Source organism: Schistocerca nitens, chromosome 5 (genome assembly GCF_023898315.1).
Source record: "Schistocerca nitens isolate TAMUIC-IGC-003100 chromosome 5, iqSchNite1.1, whole genome shotgun sequence".
Taxonomy (NCBI): Eukaryota; Metazoa; Arthropoda; class Insecta; order Orthoptera; family Acrididae; genus Schistocerca; species Schistocerca nitens.
This window is the reverse complement of record NC_064618.1, coordinates 296,764,040-296,791,863: the sequence shown is the minus strand read 5'-3', so window position 1 is coordinate 296,791,863 and position 27,824 is coordinate 296,764,040. Positions and strand designations below refer to the sequence as shown.

General features: G+C 42.7%; 1 protein-coding gene across 1 annotated transcript in view; it reads right to left on the bottom strand.

Annotated features, from left to right (window-relative positions):
- Positions 1-27,824, bottom strand: part of LOC126260414 (facilitated trehalose transporter Tret1-like) — a 149,335-nt gene that overhangs the window by 40,252 nt on the left and 81,259 nt on the right. Inside the window, exons 3-4 of the mRNA XM_049957743.1 lie at positions 6,976-7,214; positions 3,264-3,672 (exon numbers count right to left, since the gene is read on the bottom strand). Of these exons, the coding sequence (XP_049813700.1) occupies positions 3,264-3,672; positions 6,976-7,214 (648 nt within the window). The remainder of the gene's footprint in view (positions 1-3,263; positions 3,673-6,975; positions 7,215-27,824) is intronic.

Genomic DNA, 27,824 nt, shown 5'->3' with positions numbered 1-27,824 from the left:
AAAAAAGTGTATATGTACGTAGTCATTAAGAGTGCAGAAATGAAGGGGATGGTGTCATATTAGTAACTCTGATGACACCTTCCCTATCACGCACTAAAATCGCCAGTAAGTGAGCATCGAAGATTGGAGTGCTACCAAAATCTCTCGGGCGTACCGATCAGATGCTATGGCAGAAATGAGACATGAAAGTAACAGCGTTTCTTGAAATTTCAATCTAGGGACTTTCATGTTTATGTGGTTTATTTGCAGTAATACACGCATACCGGCTAGCGACAGTGCAATAACTGCTAGGTCGATGAAGTTGTCAGCAGTGGAAATAAGAATATCATAGTAACAAAGTCTGTGTATTGGAATCGTTACTTTGCTTAATTTTCTGTAAGAGTAACTTTGTGGTCATTTGCTGCCGTTACCATAAAATTTCAAGTAAGTTTCTAATTTTTTATTTCTTTATTTTGAATAATTATGGCTTCCGACTTCTCTTATTATACGGAAACCATGTTTGTTTTAGACTTTGCCAAGAAGAAGAACGATAACTGGCCGAGCGGAAGACGCAGAAATAGACAGAGACAATTTTTGAGTAGAGAAATTAATGGGGATGTGGACATTCATAATAATAATGCAACTGTTTGATTGAACGATAATATTTTTAATACGTGAACTTCGAAAACTGAATTACCGATGTTTAAAATTAGTTATACAAGGAGAAATATGAAACTTGTATAATTCAGAGATTGTTTGCCATAGACGTGCACAAAAAAATCATGTGTGTACATAGTCATTAAAAGAGGTAAAAGGATGTATACAGACACGCATAAGTTTTCCTCTGTCTCTCACATTGCTAACAATGGTAGCAAGTTGTACCACAAGTACCTATCAGGTGTTGTGGTAGAAATGAGACAAGAAAGTAACAACGGTTCGTGTAATCGCATTCTAGGGACATTCATGATTAAATTTTGCAGATGGTTCATTTGCAGCAGCACACGCATACCGAGCAGCTAAACTGCCACAGCTACGACTTCGTTGATGCTGGCAATAGTGGAAAACGATGCCGTCTGGAGCAACAAACGCTGTTTATTAGCTTCGTTTTTTCACTTTCTTTCGTCTAAGAGTAAACAGAACCAACTTTGTGTTCGCTTGCCGCCCTCGCCACAAAATTTGAAGTCAGCGTCTTCATTGTGAATAGCTACGACTTCCCTTATTATACAGAAACTATATCTGTTTTAAGTATGCCTCGAAGAAGAACGCTAACCTGTCGAACTGAAAGACGAAGGGCTAGAGTGAGACAATTTTTGTCTACACAAAGTAATAGGAACAACGTAGACGTTGATAATATTAATTCTATTCTGGTTTTTAAAGATAAATTTAAACGTACATTGAACGTAATTCCAAATAACTACTGGCGATTAAAATTGCTACATCACGAAGATGACGTGCTACAGACTCGCAATTTACCCGACAGGAAGAAGATGCTGTGATATACAAATTATCAGCTTTTCAGAGCATTCACAGAAGGTTGGCGCCGGTGGCGACACCTACAACGTGCTGACATGAGGAAATTTTCCAACCGATTTCTCATACACAAACAGCAGTTGACCGGCGTTGCCTGGTGAAACGTTGTTGTGATGCCTCGTCTAAGGAGGAGAAATGCGTACCATCACGTTTCCGACTTTGATAAAGGTCGAATTGTAGCCTATCGCGATTGCGGTTTGTCGTATCGGGACATTGCTGCTCGTGTCGGTTGAGATCCAATGACTGTTAGCAGAATATGGAATCGGTGGGTTCAGGAGGGTAGTACGGAACGCCTACTGGATCCCAACGGCCTCGTATCACTAGCAGTCGAGATGACAGGCATCTTATCCGCATGGCTGTAACGGATAGTGCAGCCACGTCTCGATCACTGAGTCAGCAGATGGGGACGTTTGCAAGACAACAACCATCTGCACGAACAGTTCGACGACGTTTGCAGCAGCATGGACTATCAGCTCGGAGACCATGGCCGCGGTTACCCTTGACGCTGCATCACAGTCAGGAGGGCCTGCGATGATGTACTCAACGACGGACCTGGGTGCACGAATGGCAAAACGTCATTTTTTCGGATGAATCCAGGCTCTGTTTACAGCATCATGATGGTCGCATCCCTGTTTGGCAACATCGCGGTGAACGCACATTGGAAGCGTGTATTCGTCATCGCCATACTGGCGTATCACCCGGAGTGATGGTATCGGGTGCCATTGGTTACACGTCTCGGTCACCTCTCGTTCGCATTGACGGCACTGTGAACAGTGGACGTTACATTTCAGATGTGTTACGACCCATGGCTCTACCCTTCATTCGATCCCTGCGAAACCCTACATTTCAGCAGAATAATGCACGTCCGCATGTTGCAGGTCCTGTACGGGCCTTTCTGGATACAGAAAATGTTCGACTGCTGCCCTGGCCAGCACATTCTACAAATTTTTCATCAACTGAAAACGTCTGGTCAATGGTGGCCGAGCAACTGGCTCGTCACAATACGCCAGTCACTACTCTTGATGAACTGTGGTATTGTGTTGAAGCTGCATGGGCAGCTGTACCTGTACACACCATCCAAGCTCTGTCTGACTCAATGCCCAGGCGTATCAAGGCCGTTATTACGGCCAGAGGTGATTGTTCTGGGTATTGATTTCTCAAGATCTATGCACCCAAATTGCGTGTAAATGTAATCACATGTCAGTTGTAGTATAATATATTTGTCCAATGAATAGCCGTTTATCATCTGCATTTCTTCTTGGTGTATCAATTTTAATGGCTAGTAGTGTAAAAGAAGGGGTCAGTTGATAGAATGCATCCAAAGGTATCAAGGAATCTTCTATTTGGAAACGGAGATAAGTGTGTGTGTGTGTGTGTGTGTGTGTGTGTAGGAGAGAGAGAGAGAGAGAGAGAATGAGAGAGAGAGAGAGAGAGAGAGAGAGATGGGCGGAAAATAAAATTTACGGAGTGAGATTAAGTCTGGACTACAATAAACAGGTTTAAGTACGTGTAGGTTGCAATAATTAAGCAGAGAAGAGGAGGCTAGCACAGGATGGACAAGTGTGGAGAACTGTATCAAAACAGTCTCTGGAACTCAAAACAACACATTCTGCTGGTGGGGGAAAATTGTTTTCTGAATAGTCCTCGTCGTGTATTTACCCAGTGGCGTCACATTATTCTGTACTATGAAACAAGATGTCCCTTATAAGTACAGCTATCTGACGTGAGATGCAAAGTAATCTGCACCCACTCACCTCGCTGCTCCTTGACGTACTTGTGAATAATGCCGAGCTCCTCCTGGATGGCTTCCTCAGTCAAGGCACCTCGCAACTGTCTCAAGGCCCTTTCTGCATCCTTGTCCCTGCCACGCAGAGCCAAGAAGTATGGTGACTCGGGCATCCAGAGGAAGCCCAGCATGAAGATGACAGGTACTGCAGCCGACACGATGGCCACGGCCGAGTAGGACATGTAGGGCCCCATGCAGTACGAGACGAGCCCGCCCGCACTCATGGCGAACTGGAAGACGGTGCCCAGCATACCCCGCACCTTGGCCTCCGCCACCTCCCCCACGTACATCGGTAACAGGCAGGTGCCGGCGCCGATGCCTAGACCAGCCACCAGCCGCGATGCTATCAGCATGGCCGCCGAGTCAGCGAACAGCACCTGTCGGCCGACAGCACCTTTCAGCACATTTCTGTTACCTTTTGCCATGCTGCTTGCTCCTGTCCCCAAGTTGGAAGGACGATTGTGCCAGACTTTATTGGACCTGGTATCTTCATATTGTATGAATTGTATTGTATGTTAACCGGGGACATAGAAACGATGGAGAGGCTCCGTCCCCGCCGCAGCCGCAGTGGTCCAAAACCCCACGACGACTACCGCAGTCCACTTCACCCCTCCGCCGCCCCACACCAAACCCAGGGTTATTGAGCGGTTCCGTCCCTGGTGGACCCCCCAGGGAACGTCTCACACCAGACGAGTGTAACCCCTATGTTTGCGTGGTAGAGTAATGGTGGTGTACGCGTATGTGGAGAACCTGTTTGCGCAGCAATCGCCGACATAGTGTAACTGAGGCGGAATAGGGGGAACCAGCCCGCATTCGCCAAGGCAGATGGAAGACCGCCTAAAAACCATCCACGGACTGGCCGGTTCACCGGACCTCGACACTAATCCGCCGGGCGGATTCGTGCCGGGGACCAGGCGCTCCTTCCCGCCCAGAAAGCCGTGCGTTAGACTGCACGGCCAACCGGACGAGCCATCTTCATATTACAAAAACAGAGTTTCTGTCGAGCATTATTTTATGCAGGATATCCCTGAAGGAATCGTCAAAATTCAGGAATAAGGCAGGAATGATATTTTGAAGCAATAAACTTGGTACAGATGTATGGCCCAATCGGACTGGTTTCGGACAAAGGGCACATTGAATATACATTTGTTTTTGGGCTGGTGATGTTCACATTTGTATCTTACCCACTCAATCTCTCTAAAGTATCATTCTCAAATCAGGTTGTGTTTAGTCAAAGTTCAGCAACAGTTTTAAGTAGGCTAACAGTTTATGGGTACATAGTGTTGGCAATACATAAACGTTTTTATAGAATGGGGCTAAGTTTCATACAGAGACAGATAGTGGGGAACTCACAAGTTGTCAGGTGCATTATTTCTATTCTTTGGATTAGTAACTAACTTTATCGGTTAGTCGGTGGCTTCTTAACAGTCGCCAAAGTGCCAGGTAATGGAGGCCAAATTATATCTTAACTAATGAAACTACAACAGATACTACACTTGTCTGATCCTGGAAGACTTTAACTTGAGTGCTACTGACTTATTGGCATTTCCAGTTCTTGATGACCGCTAATACTACGCTGTGGATATCTCTTGCCACTTTTCTTCCTTCTGGAAATTTACGTATTATTCAACAATTCAGATGTCCCCACTCCACACTAACGTCAGGTTCCAACAGTAGTGATACAAAAAGGCTGTAATAGTTCTAGGAGAACGACATCATTCTATTTCAACTGTATATGAGACTTTCTTCTAATTTCCAGTGACTATTTCGAAAGCAATTCTATATTTTTTACGACTCTTCTTCTGTACTACAATTTCATAGATTTTAAGTAATGAAAAAAGGATATTTCAAAATTCTTTTGGGTTAAAGTATTTTGATGACTTGAATTAGTTGAGCAGGGAGATAAATGCGGAAGACTGACTTTAATATTTTATTTTCCCATTTGCAACCCGTAAGCAAATAAAGATTTCTGCTCCTCCTTAAACTGGACTTATATTAGTGTAGCACCGTTTATTTTTATAGTATAGGAAAAGACAGATCTTTGCCATATTCCCACACTAACTGGATTCTTTTTTAAAACCCACTCTTCTGCTATGTGGGACAACTACTGAAAGTGCATGCATTTTGCGGTTCATCCAAGCCCATCAAAAGAATGGCAAATAATTTTTGTGTTTCAGAATGAAAGAACTGAGGTAAACGTTATGCAGCACTGAATAACACACCACACACGCATAGCCACTCCTTAACAGCCTACATTACTTTTTGATTGGAGTTTATGAAGCAGATACTGCAGATCAGACTAAAATTCCCTTATATGAGTCTAGGTCTAAATGGAGGTCAGGTAGGTGATGTGGTATCACTATGCAGTTTTATAGAATGACTATGTGGACTCTTGTGACACATCAGCAATGTAATATTAGAACAGGTCTGTGATCGAAGTGCTGTGTATGGTGGGCCCTGTACTTTAAAATGAACTATTGACCACGTATCATGAGCTGACTTAAATATTCAGTCTGCAATTTCATATTGAAGGGAGTCTACTTACCTCTTCTCTTTTCATCACCTCTTACATTTTTCCATCGTGAGCAAATTGGTACTTGATAAATTTCTCCCTTTCTGAACTTTTGGCAAATAGATAGTTGGCGTACCAAATTCTTTGATGAAAGAATGCTACATGGTGGTGAGGTTACCTTGGCAGTCGCTTCAGCCGTAAACTCTAAGAGGAAATAGTTGGTGAGTTATTCGTTCATCTCCGAGGTCCAACAGAAGCCACCTCGCCCACCATGCAGAGCGGTGGAGCGCTATGGACTGAGAAATGTTGCGCAGAAATCTGATTCACTATATTCAGTTTGCTGCTTCCAATCATTCATATTGCCAATTTTGGCCAAAAATTTTAAATCGAGCACCTCAGCATTACACATTTGTTAACTGTGGAGTGATCAGAGCAACACTGTGTAAGAGAGAGAGAAATTCTTGTGAACCAGCACTTCCAGAGCTTAAGCATTCTGTTATTAAAACCATATAAGCAATGCCAAGGCAGCATAAGCGCATCACAGCATCTTTTATGAAGATTATTCATATTTTTTAATTATTGGACTTATTTCTTCTGAGTGATTAAGTAATTAAGTATGTCAAATGGACTACGGGTCTCAGTTACTATTTTTCTTTGCCAGTTTAACATTTGTGATACTGTTCTTATTCTTTCAATATTTCGATGCAGATGATTTCCTTATGTAATTTTCATGTACAAGATTACAAACTGAGTTGGTTTTCAAAAAGCATTTGCCTGATGAAGCATCAGAGATAAAGTGAAGATATCTGGTTCCGAGCTCTAGCACGACAATAATATTGATCAGGCAACAAAATACATATCAGACTTATTCAAGCTAAGAAGAACGTTCTGTACATGCATTACTACACGTGGAAAAACTTTTGCTTACAATCCTGTTACATTTATTACGCAAAATCTAACTTCCAGTAAAATATCAGCAGAAGTTTCTTCACTTCATAACATGGAATTATTCAAAATGAACTGAAATGTAAGTAAGCTGTTTTTTTAGTTTATTCCTCTACACTACAATTTTATGTGCAATTAAACTCCACAAGGAATATTCTTGTTAAAACATGCACTCCTACCTCAGTCCCTCTCAAGAAAAGGAGGTATTAAATGTAGTACAAACCATGAGCCAGGCAGCAAACACTGGCAGTCCAGATGCGATGAACAGCACCTTGCGACCGACGATGTCGACGATAATTGGCACGCCTATGATGGGCAGCACACACGAGATGGTCAGGCTGGAGACTATCCAGGAAGCCTCGTCTGCTGTCAGTGGCAGCCATGACCCCGGCTCCTGGAGGCGCGGCAGGATGGGCGACACCCAGCCAGAGATCATGCCACTCATCAGGTATGTCAGCGCCGCTGTGGGAACACGCCATTTCAACACTACTCCAAGCAAGATTAAGAGTTCAACGTCTCCTCCAAGATAGTGTTATTAGAGATGGAGCACAAGCTCACTTTGAGAAATGATAGAGATGGGAATTGGGCATACCCTTTCAAGGAACATCCTGGCGTTCACCTTAAGCGATTTAGGGGAATTACGGGAAACTTGACTCTGGATTGTTGGATGAGGGTTTGAATCATTGTCTTTCCAAATACGAGTCCAGTGCGTTATGACAGCACCACCTTGTTAGCTGCAGGGTGACTATTATTGAACAATTTTAAATAAAATCGTCATAACTTCTGAACGGTTTGCGTTAGGACGTCGAAACTGCACGGTGGGCCACGGGGCACGATGGGAATTAGTTTGTGTCTGTGCACGCACCTTGTTGCTGTTGGTCATTTGCATGTGAAAATGCCACGTACAGCGGGTCTCAGTGTACAGCACTTGTGAAGGCCTACTATGTTACGGCGTAAAGTCGGCGCCGGCACGCCAGTCGGGAACGACAGAGAAGAGAAGGCTGTGAGAAGAGGTGAGCCAATCGCACGCTGACCGACCTCCCTACAGGATGATAACGCGGCAGCAGTGGCCCTTAGGTGAAGAGGATACAAGCGCTGCGCCCGACTGTTGGCAGCCCATTTCGATAGCAGCTTCAACGTTAGCCGCTTTGTTAACCGACACGTGGTAGCCTCTTCATTAACAATCTCTACGTAGCACAGACTTGTGTTTGTCTTTTCTGAAGAAGACTGATTATTTTGTGTGTCACCCTTTGCGATTGTGAGAACATGTTTGGCCTTGATTCGTTTGATTTGTTTGGCTTTCAAATGCAGGACAATGTGTTGTCAGTGATTGCATTCAGTGTCACAGATAGTGTAGCTAACTTGCTTAAAGAATCCCCTGAACTCTTTTCTGTAGGTTTAGGCAAGGCTAACAATTTTGTTGCACATATTACTATGAAAGACAATGCTCAGCCAAAATTTTGGCTGGCCAGAACTGTTCCGATTGCATTACAGGACTATGTGGCTGCTGAACATTAAGAATTGCAAGACAGCGGAGCTATTGCTACCATACAAGCTAGTCAGTCGGCAATTCCACCAGTTTTGCTCCCCAAACCTTCAGGTCGCGTTCGCCTCTGTGTTGACTTTAACCAACACTGTGATTCATACTTACCCACTGCCATGCCTAGAGGATCTCATGGACAGATTAGGCGGTGGTTGCTACTATTCAAAAATTGATTTGCGTGACGCATATCTTCAAATACCACGAAATGAAGAATCTCAAACCTTGTGTGTTGTGAACACTAATTTTGACTTGTTTAAATATTTGCGTTTGCATTTTGACAGTCCTTCCGCACCCGCCATTTTCCAACGTTATTTGGAACACCTGACTGCTCAAGTACCAAACTGTTCAAACTATTTGGACGATATTGTCGTAGCAGGTCGTACATCTGAAGAACACATTGCGAATTTGCTTTCTTTGTTTCGTGTGTTGTCTGATGCATGGATAAAGTGTAGACTGAACAAGCGTGATTTTTTTTAAACCTGAGTTGCAGTATCTTGGTCATGTCATAAACAGCCAAGGTGTACATACTCTTTAGTCACATTTGTTAGCCATTCGTCACCTGCCAGTTCCTCGCAATGTCACAGAATTGCATTCACTCTTGGGGAAAATGAACTATTATATTCGATTCATATCGAATGCTGCACAAATCGCTGCTCCATTGCATCCCTTGCGTCGCAAGAAAGTTCCCTTTGTTTGGACAGATGAGTGCCAAGAAGCGTTTCAAAAGCTTAAAGATGCGTTGCTTAGTGATCGATGCATGGTTCACTTTGATCCTGACAAACCAGTTCTTTTGCAAGTTGACGCTTCCTCTTATGGAATCGGTGCAGTGCTTTCGCTCAGGTTTGGTGATAAAGACAGGCCTATTGCTTTCGCATCAAAAGTGTCGTCCAAAGCTCAGTGCAACTGCCCCAACGTGATGCACACACATGTCGAATAGCTCTCGCTGTTTGTCTCTACCTCATATCAGAGACGTCGGGCCCTGGCGGATTCGCCCCCAGGTCCCCAGAGTGGAAGAAGACTGGCGCGCTACCAAAGAGCTATCTCCAGCAGGCAAAGCATCCAGAGCATCCGGCAACAGGGCAATCCTGCGGCCAATCGTAGCACGTGGAGCCAAGTTTCCGTAGTTTAAAAATGGTGGGTTGTCGACCTACACAACATTAGTAATTTGGTTCCTACTGGCATCAGCTATCCAGGGTTAAAATTTTGTGACACAATTTTTCTCCACTCTGTATGTTCCACTTTCTTTGGCCATCGGCTATCCTCCATTCTTTCGAGAGGTCCGTACCATTTTAAGCGTTTCATCTCTGTGGTATCTTCTACTGATTTATCGACGCCGTAGCCTCTATTATGGTGCTGTATGGTTGCAAGTAGGCTGTTTCTTTTTATATTGGTAACGCCACGTAGCGCTCTATATGAAAATCACTGGCTGTGCTGTGTGCAGTCTGTGGCTGGTTTGCATTGTTGAAATTCGATTGTAGTGTTGGGCAGTTGGCTGTTAACAGCGCGTAGCGTTGCGCAGTTGGAGGTGAGCCGCCAGCACTGGTGGATGTGGGGAGAGAGATGGCGGAATTTTGGGAGCGGACGATCTGGACGTGTGTCCATCAGAAAGAGTAAATTTGTAATATTGGATATCATGGACTGATAGATATATTATCACTTTTGAACACTATTAAGGTAAATACATTGTTTGTTCTCTATGAAAATCTTTCATTTGCTAACTATGCCTATCAGTAGTTAGTGCCTTCAGTAGTTTGAATCTTTTATTTAGCTGGCAGTATTGGCGCTCGCGGTATTGCAGTAGTTCGAGTAACGAAGATTTTTGTGAGGTAAGTGATTTGTGAACCGTATAGGTTAACTTAGTCAGGGCCATTCTTTTGTAGGGATCATTGAAAGTCAGATTGCGTTGCGCTAAAAAAATATTGTGTGTCAGTTTAAGCACAGTCATGTACAATTTTTCTAAGGGGACGTTTCATGGTGCACGGTTCAGCCAGAAGAGGCCACAACTTCTCTAGTGTAAGCAACATGTTTCTCTGATGCTTGTTTATTGCCCACATTCCGCCACATAAGTAGCGATGTTTTCAATAACCGAACGAAGTATCACCTGTTTGGTCCTTTTTGTTATTCCAAAGTACCGAGTGAATTGTCGTGTGGCCCTTCTGCCCTGCCCTGTTTTATTATTTATGTCATTTTCACTTTTTCAGTTTGATGACATCATAACTCACAGGTTCTTAAAAAGGTTATATTCCCTGATTCTCCTGACTTCAACTTAGAGATCCCCTATGGTACTGTCGTCAGCCTTCAGATCTTCGGTTTTTGTCATGATTATTGTGAGGCTCCATCTTTCATAATTCTCTTGTAAATCCCAAAGCATGTGCTCAGCATCATCCTGATCTCCTGCTACGATGACCTGGTCATCAGCGATGAGAAATGTGTGTAGGATTTCATCCCTCACAAGGACGCCTATGCCTCCACATTTGTTCCTCCTGGCTTTAAATGCATCCTCCTCGTAGATTTTAAATAGCGCCAGTGCTATAGCACACCCTTCACGCAGTCCTTTTGATTCTTTCTTTTAAGATTCTCCCATATAATCGCGCTTCTGATGGCGTCATACTTACACCCCAGTAACTTCACTGTCCTGTCTAGTCACTTTCTTATAGACAGGAGTAATAACAGACTTTCTCCATTCCTTGGGTACCTGGTCCCCTTCCAAAAGCTTAACATACAGCTTGGCCAAGATATTATACACAACCATAGGAGCTGCCTTTATTGATTCTATGTTTATTGCACCTGGACCCAGGACCCACGTGCTTCATTGCTTTACACATTTCTTGCGAGATTATTGGTCGTGGACATGGACCTTCATCTTCTTCCTTCAAATCTCACGTCTCTTGTGAAGAGTTGGCAAAAGTGCCAACACCGTGTTGTTAGAGGAAGCCGAAAGGCACGCGCTTAAACTCACGCAGGCTGGCGTGAGGTCTGAAACAGGATACGTAATGAATGCTATAAAGAAAAGTACGTAGCTTCTGGAATACTTAACTTTAATCCATAATTGTAGAACATCGGTCTGTCGGTACAGGCATGGCAAGATAACCAGCAAAAGATAAATGGCGCCTTGCTAGGTCGTAGCAATTGACGTAGCTGAAGGCTATGCTAACTATCGTCTCGGCAAATGAGAGCGTAGTTGTCAGTGATCCATCTCTGGCTAAGTCGGCTGTACAGCTGGGCGAGTGCCAGGACTTCTCTCTAGACCTGCCGTGTGGTGGCGCTCGGTCTGCAATTACTGACAGTGGAGACACGCGGGTCCGACGTATACTAATGGACCGCGGCCGATTTAAAAGGCTATCACCTAGCAAGTGTGGTGTCTGGCGGTGACACCACATCTTGTATAGGTTTCTTTCTCTTCTCCGTGAGCAGGGCTTTCCAATACTTTACCCACTACTTCATGGTTATCATAGTCATCCCAGCAGTATTTTTGTTTCCAACTCTCATCGTCTTCACGTTGTACGTCCACGTTCTATTTGCTCTAGTACCACCAAAGTTTTCTTGTACATCCTCTCCAACTTTCTCCCACGCCTCATTTCTTACTTTAGTAATGGCCCTTTGTGCTTTTTCCCATTTAGCTCCACATGTTTGACGGTCATCATCAAGCCCAGTTCTCACCCATTTATTGTAGGGCTCATTTCTCACCTTCACCAATTCCTCAACTATCTTATTCCACCATCGGTTCTACGTCTACATACATACTCCGCAATCCACCATACAGTGCGTGACGGAGGGTACCTCGTACCACAACTAGCATCTTCTCTCCCCGTACCACTCCCAAACAGAACGAGGGAAAAATGACTGCCTATATGCCTCTGAACGAGCCCTAATCTCTCTTATCTTACCTTTGTGGTCTTTCCGCGAAATGTAAGTTGGCGGCAGTAAAATTGTACTGCAGTCAGCCTCAAATGCTGGTTCTCTAAATTTCCTCCGTAGCGATTCGCGAAAAGAACGCCTCCTTTCCTCTAGAGACTCCCACCCGAGTTCCTGAAGCAATTCCGTAACACTCGCGTGATGGTCAAACCTACCAGCAACAAATCTAGCAACTCGCCTCTGAATTGCTTCTATGTCCTCCGTCAATCCGATCTAATAGGGATACCAAACGCTCGAGCAGTACTCAAGAATAGGTCGTATTAGTGTTTTATAAGCGTTCTCCTTTACAGATGAACCACATCTTCCCAACATTCTACCAATGAACCGAAGACGACTATCCGCCTTCCCCACAACTGCCATTACATGCTTGTCCCACTTCATATCGCTCTGCAATGTGTAAGTAGGCTGTTTAGGTTTTTTTATTGGTAACGCCACCTCTGTATGAAAATCACTGGCTGTGCTGTGTGCAGCCTGTGGCTGTTTTGCATTGTTGTAATACTCGCCATTGTAGTGTTAGGCAGCTGGCTGTGAACAGCGCGTAGCGTTGCGCAGTTGGAGGTGAGCCGCCAGCAGTGGTGGATGTGGGGAGAGAGATGGCGGAGTTTTGGAATTTGTCATGAACTGCTATATATATATGATGATGATATCAAGGTAAATACATTGTTTGTTCTCTATTAATATCTTTCATTTGCTAACTATCCCTATCAGTAGTTAGTGCCTTCCATAGTTTGAATCTTTTATTTAGCTGGCAGTAGTGGCGCTCGCTGTATTGCAGTAGTGGGAGTAACCAAGATTTTTGTGAGGTAAGTGATTTGTGAAAAGTACAGGTTAATGTTAGTCAGGGCCATTCTCTTGTAGAGATTACTGAAAGTCAGATTGCGTTGCGCTAAAAATATTGTGTGTCAGTTTAAGCACAGTCGAGTATAATTGTTAAAAAGGGGACGTTTCATATGTCGACCCTTAGCCTAGGATACCTCACTGGAATCTTCTGATTTTTTTCTTGTAGTTTGTGTAACTGGTGTAGATTTTGTTTATTGCTAGCGCGTAATTGTAGAGAGAATCTCCTTTGTAGTTGCAGTCTTTCATTGTTGTACAGTAAAACAGGTTTGGCATGCGTGTAGATTTGCACCAAGTATTTCGCAGCTGCAATTAACTAGATATTATTTTCAGTGTTATGTTAATGTGTTCTCTTATTTTTGCTCTTCAAATTGTGTTTTTCTGTGTTGTCGTGTGAAATACTGTGACAATAATGGCGTGTGAAAAACGTAATACTAGGCTCCAAAGTAAACTGAGAAATGACAGTGAAGACGAAAGCAGTGTGTTAGCGCCGCAGAGTAATGAATTAACTAATATTCAAAGTAGTAATTTGGTAATTGTGCATAGGGAAATGGAGCGGGCGGCAAACAATGGCGTGGACAGTGAAACAATTAGAGAACAGGGAAGCATTATCGATCGATCGGTCGGCAACAGTTCGCCTCAGGAATCCGAAATGACAGGAAACAATCTTGCAAATACTGTAGATTCAGGTTTTGCGTCCTCGCCGTTTTCTCAAATGAGTCAAGACACATTTTCTGCTTGTCAAAATGTGAATGTTGCCGGTGCAACTTCACTGCCGAAAAGCACTGGGGAACATGTTTCAGACACCAATACATTATTATTACAATTAATGCAACAAATGAAACAAAATCAGAGACAAACACAGCAACAGCTAGACACAGTGGAACAAAATCTTAAAAAGTTAGACACAATGGAACAACACCAGAGACAAACACAGCAACAGTTAGACGCAATGGAACAAAATCTTCAAAAGTTAGACTCATTGGAGCAAACTCTTGAACAAACACGTGAGGATTTAACTAATGAATTACATCACATTGAATCGAAATGTCAAAAAGTCTGTAATGACATAAAAACACAAATTTGTGAGCATTTCCAACCAATTTTTTCGCGGCATGAAAATGCACTACAGAATCACGAAGCAGCCATAAAAGAACTGCAAACTACTGTTCATGAAAATCATGAGACCTTGCAAGCTAAATTTGACTCAGTTGCATCTACCGATTCGGTTACGCAACTTGCAAAAACTCAGGAAAACTTAAAGGACACAGTAGATACTCTGAAACTTGGTTCAGAAAAACACACTGAGGAAATAAGTACACTATCGGATAAAGTGGCCGAACTTTCGGATCAGTTCACTAACTTATCTACAAAGGTAGATGATGATCTCAATGACACAAGACCGGTAGTCTTTAATGACACAGAAGAGTGCGAACAAATGAGGAAATTCAAACAAAATCAGAATCAAATCAATACACAGTACAAAAGAGAAATCCGCGAAGTACAAGATCAGCTGACACAGGTAATACAAGAATTACGTATTTCAGAGGCCACTCGCGCTCCAATACGGGAAGAGGGACATAGAAATACGGAACAGCCACAAAATAATAACACAGCCCATTTCGGAAATTATGAAAGAAATTGGCAAGGTGCACCGAATTTTGAAGTGGAACCGCCGAAACGACTTAACAATGACCGATATGCGACTCGCCGACATGATGACTTTGACTATAAGCTGTTCATTACTACACGTAAATTCAAAACATTTTAGAATTCTGCCAACGACATTCATCCACAAGCGTGGCTCCATCAATTCTCTCATTGTTTTCCCCCCAACTGGTCATTGGAGCACAGGTTAGAATTTATGTGTGGCTACTTGGAGAATGAACCAGCTGTAAGAATGCGATCGGTCATTCACGATTGTCACAGTGAAGGAGATTTTTATCATGCCTTCCTCTCAGCATATTGGTCTCAAGCCACACAAGACCGAGTAAAACATAGCATCATAATGATGAAACGTTTCGAACAATCTGAATTTTCCAGTATTATGAAATATTTTGAAGACATGTTGCATAAGAATCAGTATCTTTCAAACCCATACAGCCCCTCAGAACTCATCCGAATTTGCTTAATCAAATTACCTGAACATTTACGGCATATTATTTTGGCAGGACGTTGCAAAGACGACATTGAAGCTTTTCAAGGACTCTTACAAGAACTGGAAATTGACACAGACAGCCGCTGGATGCGAAAAGAGGAAAACAATCACTACAGGTCACATCCGTCACAATTCCGTGATGACAGAAACAATAACTGGACACGACAAGTCTATTCTTACAACGCAAATCGTGACCAAAACAGACACCACCCATATGACAACCACTGGCAGAGTAATAATAGGTACAGAGAAAGATCGCACTTCCATAGTAATGAATATGATAGAGATTACCATGGAAACAGACAATATGGGAACCAAAATAATTATTATTACGGGAGACAGAATAACTTTAGACGCAACGGTCCAGCGCGCAGTTACGATTCAGGGAGAAATTCTCCACCACTTAACCGACAAGAAAGAAACTACAGGAACTACCAACATGACGACAGACGATGTTATCGTAACGACAGACCTGAATTGCATCAGAACTGGCGGGATTTAAACAGGGCAGGGCCCTCTCGTCACGGTGAATTTGTAGAAGTTAGGTCTCCAAATCCCAATAACGACGCGCGCCAACAAAGAGACAATAGACAATGACTCGCACAGCAGGCAGCCGCGTGCGCCCGCTGGCTCCGAGAAAAATAACATAAGACGATAGCCTTAAAAAAAAAAAATTTTGCATTCTTTACCGACGTATACCGCATGATAATTGCATTCAAGTTCAAACTCTGAGTACTATGAAGAGTAAAGGATTGCACCACACTTCACATGTAAAACCGCTTACTGGGAGATAATCTGTTTTTTTACTTAGTCTTTGCCATAAAATTTTTCACTACACACTACTAGTACAATTTGTCACACTGAGACACTGTTAACGTGCAACAATGTTTGAAGTTAAATATCCAGTCTAGAACCAAGAGAACTTTTTTAAACAGAAATTACGAATGCATTGTTATAGTGAACAGACGACACAGTGTTATTGTGTGTGTACATTCTTGCTTGTTTGTTGCACGATTACGTAACGACTATAAGGCTCACATACTTAGAACATTTACCAGTACTGCTAATGAGATTTTAATGCAACATTTTGGTTTACTTGAAAAGACATTCTTTATTTGAAGTACTTCCTGTGGGATTAAAGATGACTTAGCACTTGGTTTCTTTGACAGCTACACGACTATATCACGACGCTACTAATGAGTGACAATTTACAATGTTGCTTTGGCAGTGTATCTGTTTTATATCTGCACAATTTTTCTGAATTCTTCTGGAAAGTAAAACATGTTTTAGTATTTAACTTTTGTGGTATAGCTACAATGAGACAGCCTTTTTCGTGGCACAACAATACGTTACAGTACAGTACTTTCTTCATCACAACAATAAGCGTAATAACTACGATATCTATACGCAAAGCATTTCACTTTTGTTTATCATGAGGTAAGTACATTGACTTCTGCAGAACTTAGCTTTCGGAGGACGATAAATACGAGACTTCCACAGAGATTATCTTACAACATGACGCACAGTTTAGCGCTACAGTACACGTATTTTAGTGATTAATTTTGCACTTAAACCATGCATTTTTTAAAGATATTTGAAGTACAATGATACAAGGGTTTTCCGTGATATATTTCATTCCATTGCTGTAATCTGTAACACCTGAGGGTATAATTACATTAATCCTCAGGGGGGTACACGCTTACTTTGTGTACCATGTGTGTGGCAACCACAAGGAACCCTAGCTAATATGGTATTTGCTTATACAACTTTACACATTGGTACCATATTTCTGTAACACACAAATTACACAGCTATCTGATCATTTAACTGAGAGATAAACATTTTTTTTTTTACTATGTCAGTGACAGATGTTTACGTAACTACACAGTTGGATAACTTCACACTTACGAAATTGTATTTTGTCTGTACTTTGTGAACTGTTCATATTTTTTCGGAACCATTGTGATACTATGAGAGCTTTGAATGATGTATTTGGTAAGGGAGCATGATTTTTAAAGTACGTTTGAGGTAAATGACACTACTGACATGAGCAGAGAACTTTTTTAGGTTTTGAAATTATTGGAGGAAGCTACGACGATTTTGAGAATTGACTGAGGTGTTATGATGTTATTATTACGATGACTATGTGTATTATGCTGTTGCGGTATGTTTATGATCAGTAAGCTGATGCTATATGAGTTATTTGATTATGCTACGTATTTATTATCAGGAAATACTGAAGAAGCGTCGACGAATTTGTATATGTATAATAAGGTAAGGAGTAATGAATAGTGTTTAGGGACTGTGGTTTGTGAAAAAGGATGTTGGAAACTGAGAAATCGTACTTTAAGGTTATGAAATGTGTGTAAATGGGTGAATGTATCACAATGCCGACGAAAATTTTTTTGGACACTGTTATATCAATAGGATTTTGTTTCTACACATTTGTAACCAAATTCTCAACCTGTGAATTTTTTTATATGAGACTGTCACTGTAGCGAAAACTGCTGTCGTCAATATTTCGGTATGAAAGGTAAGTGACCGTGACGTAATTCGTTGTGAGTGGCCAGGTGTGCCAGCCGCCTTGAGAAAAAGCCATTAGGTGGTAAAAAAAAGGGGGAGGTCATTATCCTCGTTATTGACATTCCTTTGTAGAAAGCATCGTAAATACGACACGCTAATAATAACTTGGAAACATTTTTACATCTGCACACCTGATTATGACAAGCGTCTTCCTACGAGAGTTGAGAGATTTTCTGTACTACCTTATGAAATGCCCTATGGCTAATGAATGATGTTTCATGCCTTCCTTTGTACATATTTACTCATTTTGTTTAATATCTAGTTCCTAGCTGCACTGCAGCATTGGTTAAAATAAAATTTAATATATGTACTAATATAGTTATTTTATGCCTACAGATCGAGTCAATAAGAAATTTATGATCTACTTCCAAGAAAACGAGAGCACATAAATAGACATTTCCCTTTACAGGAATTGCATAAATAATTTCTTTACGATTTAGTAACTTATCTGGTAGAGTAAGTTATCGTGATGCATCACTCTAGTGTTAAGATGTGACATAGGTATTAGACATGGCCATTTTTAGTGTAATACTTTTTCTGCTTCAACTTTGTCATGTTTAGGTATAAGTTATGCTGTTTGCCAGGCATAGTGCTACTGAATTTTAATTTGTGTTACTCTGCTAAGCCAGATTTATTTTTCTTGTTTGCTGCTCATTGCCTTATATTAGTTGTAATTTATGCTGCTTGCTATGCCATTTGTATTTTTGATCATTGCTGTTTGTGTTAATTGTTTTGTGCTGCTGCATTGCCTCGTCCCTTAGTTTAGCATCTGAGCTCAGTAGATTTAAGTTAGCTTAAGAGGGGGTAGACTATATAAGAGACTGTGTTGCGATGAATTGGAAGAAATGCATTGAGAAGTCATACGAAAAAAGTACAGAAAACAGGTATAGATAGGACTTTTTGGAAATAGTGAGGAACGACGGGAGATCTCCGAGAAGTAAAGAAAGTTTTGTTTGCAAAATACAGCAGTAAAACAAACCCTGTCCTTTCCTTTTGTGTTATCCCACTATGTGTTTGTGTACCCTTGTGTATTTGTTTTCTTCCTGTCTCTGTGTAGTTTCATGTATTTGTTTTCTTCCTGTCTCTGTGTAGTTTCATAGAATTTTTTCTTCTTTTAATACTAAGCTACATTCACTATGATGAGGAATACTGTTATCCTCAAATATAATTGGCATTAATAATATGTTATTTACCTCGTAAATATGCTTAGACATTATTTATTCTGTTTTGTTTTAATGCTCATGTGTAAAGTTGATGTTTCAAAAATTATTCTGATCCTTTATGTATGTACTTATGTCATAATTCCTGTAACACTGATGTATCTGTTTATTTCTATTCTTTTGTAAAGCCTGTACTACTACAAATTTATCTGTATTGTTATGTTCTTTAATGATGTATTTTGTACCGTTGTTATTGTATTCTTCTGCTATGAAATTGTAATTGATACCAGTTCATCATATTATTAACTTGTAAGTTCCATTTCACTGCACACGTTTCTGTTGGTCATAGTATATGCACAATATGTGAGAAGTAGGGACTGTTAGTGTTTGCACGTGTATTAATAATTCAGCAAGGGACTGGAAAACAGCATTGCTGGTTCTGAGGACAATTCCAAAAACTTTGTGAGTGCACAAGTGGTGGTTATGGACTTGCTATATTATCCGCAAGACTCTTCAATGGTGATTGTGCACCTGCACAGTCACAACAGATGGCTGCTGGCCACCTCTACAAGGACTACAGTGGGTCTGCATCTTTGATGACCCACCAGTACCATTATCTCTACAAGGACTACAGTGGGTCTACATCTTTGATGATCCATCAATACCATTATTTCTACAAGGACTGCAGTGGGTCTGCACCTCTGGTGGCCCACCAATACTGTAATCTCTACCAGGACTACAGTGGGTCTGCTCTGTGATGACCTACCCACCAATACTCTTCAAAACTTCGACTGACTCCGCTGTGGGTTTGCTCTGTTGTGGCCCATTACCTGTCAGCATGTCAAGTGTCAGCACTGTCTTACCGTTGGAAGGACAACACTACTTCTTCAAGACTGCATGGAAATCCACTACGTCTGTGTGCATTGTCTTTTACTGCTCAGTCTTTGAGAAAAACACTGCAATTCAACGATCAGGACTGTCTTTATGGACTGTGAGAAAATTTTAGTTTTTGACCAACATTGTATCAATAAGTGTGTGCATTTGATTTCTTTGTTATTGTAATCGTGAAAAAAAAATTTAACAAATATGTATTGGCCAGTGCCCAAAAAAATTTGTAAATTTTTTTGTGGGGAGGATGGGGGCTATGTAAGTGGGCTGTTTAAGTTTTTTTATTGGTAACGCCACCACTGTATGAAAATCACTGGCTGTGCTGTGTGCAGCCTGTGGCTGTTTTGCATTGTTGTAATACTCGCCATTGTAGTGTTAGGCAGCTGGCTGTGAACAGCGCGTAGCGTTGCGCAGTTGGAGGTGAGCCGCCAGCAGTGGTGGATGTGGGGAGAGAGATGGCGGAGTTTTGGAATTTGTCATGAACTGCTATATATATATATATATATATATATATATATATATATATATATATATATATATATATATATGATGATATCAAGGTAAATACATTGTTTGTTCTCTATTAATATCTTTCATTTGCTAACTATCCCTATCAGTAGTTAGTGCCTTCCATAGTTTGAATCTTTTATTTAGCTGGCAGTAGTGGCGCTCGCTGTATTGCAGTAGTGGGAGTAACCAAGATTTTTGTGAGGTAAGTGATTTGTGAAAAGTACAGGTTAATGTTAGTCAGGGCCATTCTCCTGTAGAGATTATTGAAAGTCAGATTGCGTTGCGCTAAAAATATTGTGTGTCAGTTTAAGCACAGTCGAGTATAATTGTTAAAAAGGGGACGTTTCAAATGTTACGCCCAAATACTTAATCGACGTGACTGTGTCAAGCGCTACACTACTAATGGAGTATTCAAACATTACGGGATTCTATTTCCTATTCATCTGCATTAATTTACATTTATCTATATTTAGAGTTAGCTGCCATTCTTTACACCAATCATAAATCCTGTCCAAGTCGTCTTGTATTCTCCTACAGTCACTCAACGACGACACCTTCCCGTACACCACAGCATCATCGGCAAACAGCTGCACATTGCTATCCACCCTATCCAAAAGATCATTTATGTAGATAGAAAACAACAGCGGACCTACCACACTTCCCTGGGGCAATCCACACGATACCCTCACCTCCTATGAACACTCACCATCGAGGACAACGTACTGGGTCCTATTACTTAAGAAATCTTCCAGCCACTCACATATTTGGGAACCAATCCTATATGTTCGTACCTCAGTTCGGAGTCTGCAGTGGGGCACCGAGTCAAACGCTTTCCGGAAGTCAAGGAATATGGCATCCGTCTGATACCCTTCATCCACCCTTCATCCATGGTTCGCTAGATATCATGTGAAAAAAGGGCGAGTTGCGTTTCGCAGGAGCGATGCTTTCTAAAGCCGTGCTGATGCATCGACAGCAACTTCTCTGTCTCAAGGAAATTCATTATATTCGAACTGAGAATATGTTCGAGAGTCGCGCAACAAACCGATGTTAAGGATATTGGTCTGTAATTTTGAGGATCCGTCCATCTACCCTTCTCATATACAGGCGTCACCTGCGCTTTTTTCCAGTCGCTCGGGACTTTACGTTGGGCAAGAGATTCGCGATAAATGCAAGCTAAGTAAGGAGCCAGTGCAGTAGAGTACTCTCTGTAAAACCGAATTGGAATCCCATCAGGACCTGGCGATTTATTTATTTTTAACCCATTCAGCTGCTTCAGAACCCCAGGGATGTCTATCACTATGTCCTCCATACAGAAATCTGTACGAGACTCAAACGGCGGTATGTTTGTACGATTGTCCTTCGTGAAAGATTTCTCAAATGCTAAATTCAAAATTTCAGCTTTGGTTTTGCTGTCTTCCGTTGCCAGGCCAGACTGATCAGTGAGTGACTGGATGGAAGCCTTCGATCCGCTTACCGATTTTACGTAAGACCAGAATTTCCTTGGGTTTTCAGCAAGATCTTTTGCTAAGGTATGACGGTGGTAGTGGTTGAATGCTTCGCGCATCGCTCTTTTTACAGCAGCACGATTCTCTACTAACTTTTGCCCGTCCTCTTTCTCCCGATCTTTCTTGTACCGCGAGTGCAACTGTCTTTGCTTCCTGAGCATTCTCCGAATTGCGCTGTTAAACCAGGGTGCGTCTTTTCCGTCCGTAACCCACTTTTTCGGCACATACTTGTCCAATGCGTGATTTACAATATGTATAAATTTGCCCATAATTATTCCACGTCCAGCGTACCGGAAGTAGATGAAGTCGATTCATTTACTAAGGCCGGCCGCTTGTGGCAGTGCGGTTCTAGGCGCTTCAGTCTGGAACCGATTGACCGCTACGGTCGCAGGTTCGAATCCTGCCTCGGGCATGGATGTGTGTGATGTCCTTAGGTTATTTAGGTTTAAGTAGTTCTAAGTTCTAGGGGACTGATGGCCTGAGATGATAAGTCCAATAGTGCTCAGAGCCAAGCCATTTACTAAGTGGGCTGCTAACAACTGCTTATCTGCTCTTTCTAGTAAGAATACTCTCCTAGCCTTCTTGACCGACTTTTTAACTTTCGTATCCATAGTCGTAATGACAACATCATGATCACTAATCCTTGTCTCAACACTGATACCGTCGATGAGGTCTGGTCTGTTCGTGGCTACCAGATCTAAAATATTCCATTACGCGTTGGCTGTCGATTTACCTGTCAAGACAGTTTTCGGATAATGTGTTCAAAAGTAATTTACACGACGGCTTGTCTATACCACCTATAATGAATCCTTAGACATCCCAATCTACAGGGTGTTACAAAAAGGTACGGCCAAACTTTCAGGAAACATTCCTCACACACAAAGAAAGAAAATATGTTATGTGGACATGTCCGGAAACGCTTAATTTCCATGTTAGAGCTCATTTTATTACTTCTCTTCAAATCACATTAATCATGGAATGGAAACACACGGCAACAGAACGTACCAGCGTGACTTCAAACACTTTGTTACAGGAAATGTTCAAAATGTCCTCGGTTAGCGAGGATACATGCATCCACCCTCCGTCGCATGGAATCCCTGATGCGCTGATGCAGCCCTTGAGAATGGCGTATGGTATCACAGCCGTCCACAATACGAGCACGAAGAGTCTCTACATTTGGTACCGGGGTTGCGTAGACAAGAGCTTTAAAATGGCCCCATAAATGAAAGTCAACGGGGTTGAGGTCAGGAGAGCGTGGAGACCATGGAATTGGTCCGCCTCTACCAATCCATCGGTCACCGAATCTGTTGTTGAGAAGCGTACGAACACTTCGACTGAAATGTGCAGGAGCTCCATCGTGCACGAACCACATGTTGTGTCGTACTTGTAAAGGCACATTTTCTAGCAGCACAGGTAGAGTATCCCGTATGAAATCATGATAACGTACTCCATTGAGCGTAGGTGGAAGAACATGGGGCCCAATCAAGACATTACCAACAATGCCTGCCCAATCGTTCACAGAAAATCGTCAGCCCACACATGTTGATTGAGAAAATTTACAATTTGATCACGTTGGAATGAAGCCTCATCCGTAAAGAGAACATTTGCACTGAAATGAGGATTGAAACATTGTTGGATGAACCATTCGCAGAAGTGTACCCGTGGAGGCCAATCAGCTGCTGATAGTGCCTGCACACGCTGTACATGGTACGGAAACAACTGGTTCTCCCTTAGCACTCTCCATACAGTGACGTGGTCAACGTTACCTTGTACAGCAGCAACTTCTCTGACGCTGACGTTAGGGTTATCGTCAACTGCACAAAGAATTGCCTCGTCCATTGTAGGTGTCCTCGTCGTTCTAGGTCTTTCCCAGTCGCGAGTCATAGGCTGGAATGTTCCGCGCTCCCTAAGACGCCGAACAATTGCTTCGAACGCCTTCCTGTCGGGACACCTTCGTTCTCGAAATCTGTCTCGATACAAACGTACCGCGCCCCGTGCTAATCCATACATCAAATGGGCATCTGACAACTCCGCATTTGTAAACATTGCACTGACTGCAAAACCACGTTCGTGATGAACACTAACCTGTTGTTGCTACGTACTGATGTGCTTGATAGAGCAATGTGTCGCATGTCAACACAAGCACCGAAGTCAACAATACCTTGGGCCAGATGGCGGGGAATCGAGGAAGTACAGTACATACTGACTAAACTAAAATGAGCTCTAAAATGAAAATTAAGCGTTTCCGGACACATGTCCACGTAACATCTTTTCTTTATTTGTGTGTGAAGAATGTTTCCTGAAAGTTTGGCCGTACCTTTTTGTAACACGCTGTATACTAGGTAGGTTGAAGCCGCCTCCGACTAATATAGCATGACCCGGGTACTTCTGCGATACAGAGTGTAGACTCCCTTTGAATGATTCTAGAACTGTCACGGTGGAACCTGGTGGCCGGTAATAACACCCAACAATTAACTTTATTTCTCCTAGCCCTGTTAAACGTGTCCAGATAATTTCACAATCACACTCTAATTCGACCTGAGTAGACACAATATTTTTGGCAACCGCAATGAAGACACCACCTCCTACGGTGTCTAATCTGTCTTTCCGATACACGTTCCAACCCTCACTAAATATTTCAGATCTTCCTATCTCAGGGTTCAGCCAGGTCTCAGTCCCGAGAATAATTTGCGCGCCACACGCTTCCTGGAGGGCAGTAAATTCTGGAACTTTGTTCCGAACACTCTGAAAATTTACTGCTAATATCTTGATAGCTGAAGTGTCTTTACACTGAGCGCGTCCTGATTTCCCTGCCTGCACGTCGACTGGTGAGTGTTCATCAGGACACCTCGCAATACTGCCTAGCCTAAAAAAAACCCATGTGCACGCCACAAGTACTCTGTTACCCGAGTAGCCGCTTCCTTTGTGTAATGCACCCCTGACCTATCTAGGGGCGTCCTATAATTCCCCACCCAATGGCGCAAGTCTAGAAATCTGCAGCCAAGTCCGTCACAGAGTCGACGAAGCCTCTGGTTGAGACCCTCCACTCGGCTCCAAACCAAAGGAACCCGATCCACTCTAGGATCGATGCTGCAAACAGAGAGCTTTGCTTGCACCCCGCGTGCGAGGCCAGCGGTCTTCACCAAATCCGCCAGCCGCCTGTACGAACTGAGGATCGCCTCAGAACCCAAGCGACAGGCATCATTGGTGCCGACGTGAGCAACTACTTGCAGACGACTGCACCCCGTACGCTCGATAGCCGCAGGCAAGGCCGCCTCCACATCTCGGATGAGGCCCCCCGACAGACAAACAGAGTGCACGTTGGAATTCTTTCCAGCCCTGTACGCTATTTCCCTAAGGGGCTCCATCACCCGCCTAACGTTGGAGCTCCCAATAACCAGCAACTTCTTTTCCCAATTTTGTTTCTTTCCCAGAGTTTCAAAGGCCGCCGCATGTTTCATTGATTTACCAGACTGATACATATTGTCTACGGTATCATCCTTAATATGTGATAGCCTTCTGCCAGTATAAACTAATAGCGGACGCGTGTTGAATCTTCCTACAGACTTAACAGATTATACTGGACCTCCAAAGACTCCACACTTGCCAACTTTTTCACCTGCTTCTTCTTTCCATCTAAAGGGAAAATAGTTCCTTGACAGCAGTAGGTAATGGTCTGATTACCATTCGAGGTCCCATAAAACTCTCACGTCTTTAATAAATAACCTTGTTTTCTGCTGTATTATCACGCAGTGAATTATTAGTCTTAACTTACGAGTCGATTGTTCCCACCTATATTGATGTATTGACTTATGCCTAAACCATCCACTCATTATCTTCAAAGCATTTTGCTAGCATAAGTCTAGTAGCCTTTCGCCATTGTCATTTAACACATTTTTCCTATAGTGAGCAACAATGGGGGTTGTTACTTCTCTACCCAGTATGTGCGTTCATGTCCCCTATAACTAAAATTTCTTTTCGATCACTTACCTTTTCCAATTCTCCCCTCAGTTCCCCATAAAAATTTCTTTTTCCTCCATCTTAGCGTCATCGTTTGCTGCAAAAATGTTCAAATGTATGTGAATACCTAAGGGTCCAAACTGCTGAGGTCATCGGTTCCTAGACTTACACACTACTTAAACTAACTTATGCTAAGAACAACACATACACCCATGCTCGATGGAGGACTCGAACCTCCGGCGGGAGGGGTCGCGCAATCCGTTCAGATGGTTCAGATGGCTCTGAGCACTATGGGACTTAACATCTGAGGTCATCAGTCACCTAGACTTAGAACTACTTAAACCTAACTAACCAAAGGACATCACACACATCCATGCCCGAGGCAGGATTCGAACCTGCGACCGTAGCAGTCGCGCGGTTCCAGACTGAAGCGCCTACAACCGCTCGGCCAAAACGGCCGGCCGCAATCCGTGACATGGCGCCTCAAACCGGGCAGCTCATTTGCTGCATACATTGCCATGATCGCAACTGTGTGGCGTAATAATTCTATTTGCAACTGCATCCTATCACTAACCTGATTTCAGGATTTTATATCTTTCTTGCGTTTTTACTCAATAGCTATGGAGACTCCACTTCTGATACTCTCCTCTTGAGGCACCTCACTGTAGATATGTAAAGAACCATTCCGTTCTTCTGTACCTTTGCCCTTTATCTTTGTTTCAGTTAGGGCTACTGTGTCCATTTTCTATTTCCTTATTTCATTAAAAACTTCTTCACTTTTTGTGAGAATCCACTGGATGTCCCATTTACCGATATTCATTGTCCTTGTGCGTGCCAACCTTCGTTCTTCAGAAAGACCAACCTGTCTGAGGCTATTTTGACAGGAAATTTTACCCTCTAATTTTTTTGCAGCTGACAGGGTACAGGCCTGACGTCCCAACACCCATTAGCTGCATAACACATATCCACTGTACACTACGGATTGCCCAGGAGGTACATTACTCATGTCTTCTTGGATTTGAATGCATGATTTGTGGACAGAACTGACTTGAATCTTCAGTCTTCAAATTCTGACACTTCACCTTATATCAGTGGACATGACTCACGGTTTTATCCTTTTCAGGTATTGACATCCTGAACAAGCCCCAATACCCTTTGCCAACATTTGCCTCCACCACATTCCCTCTGTAATATATTATAAATTCTTTGCATCATTAAAATATGCACAAGAGCCAAAGAAATTGGTACGCCTGCCTAATGCCAGTAGGGTCTCCGCGAGCACGCAGAAGTGCCGCAACACGACGTGGCATGGACTCGACTAACGTCTGAAATAGTGATGTAGGGAACTGACACCATGAGCCCAGCAGGGCTGTCCATAAATCCGTAAGACTACAAGGAGGTGGAGATCTCTTCTGAACAGCATATTGCAAGACATCCCAGGTATGCTCAATAATGTTCATGTCTGGGGAGTTTGGTGGCTGGCACAAGTGTTTAAACTCAGAAAAGTGTACCTGGAGCCACTCAATAGCAATTCTGGACGTGCGGGGTGTCCCGTAGCCCTGCTGGGATTGTCCAAGTCCGTCGGAATGCATAATGGACATGAATGGATGTAGGTGATTAAACAGGATGGTTACATACGTGTCACCTGTCAGAGTCGTATGTAGATGTATCAGGGGTCACATATCACTCTAACTGCACACGCCCCACACTATTACAGAGCCTCCACCAGCTTGAACAGTTCCCAGTTGACATGCAGGGTCCATGGATTCATGAGGTTGTCTCCATACCCATGTGTGTGTATGTGTATTGAACCGGGGACCTAGAAAGGACAGAGAGGCTTTGTCCCACCGTAGCTTCTCAGTGGTTCACAAACCCACAACAGGCGACAGCAGTCCACCCACCCCACCAGTGTCCCACACCGAACGCAGGGTTATTGTGCGGTTCGGCCTCCTGTGGTCATTCGTCCTGTTGTGCTTCCATTCATGAATGGCTTTCCAGGAGGTGTTCTCCAAA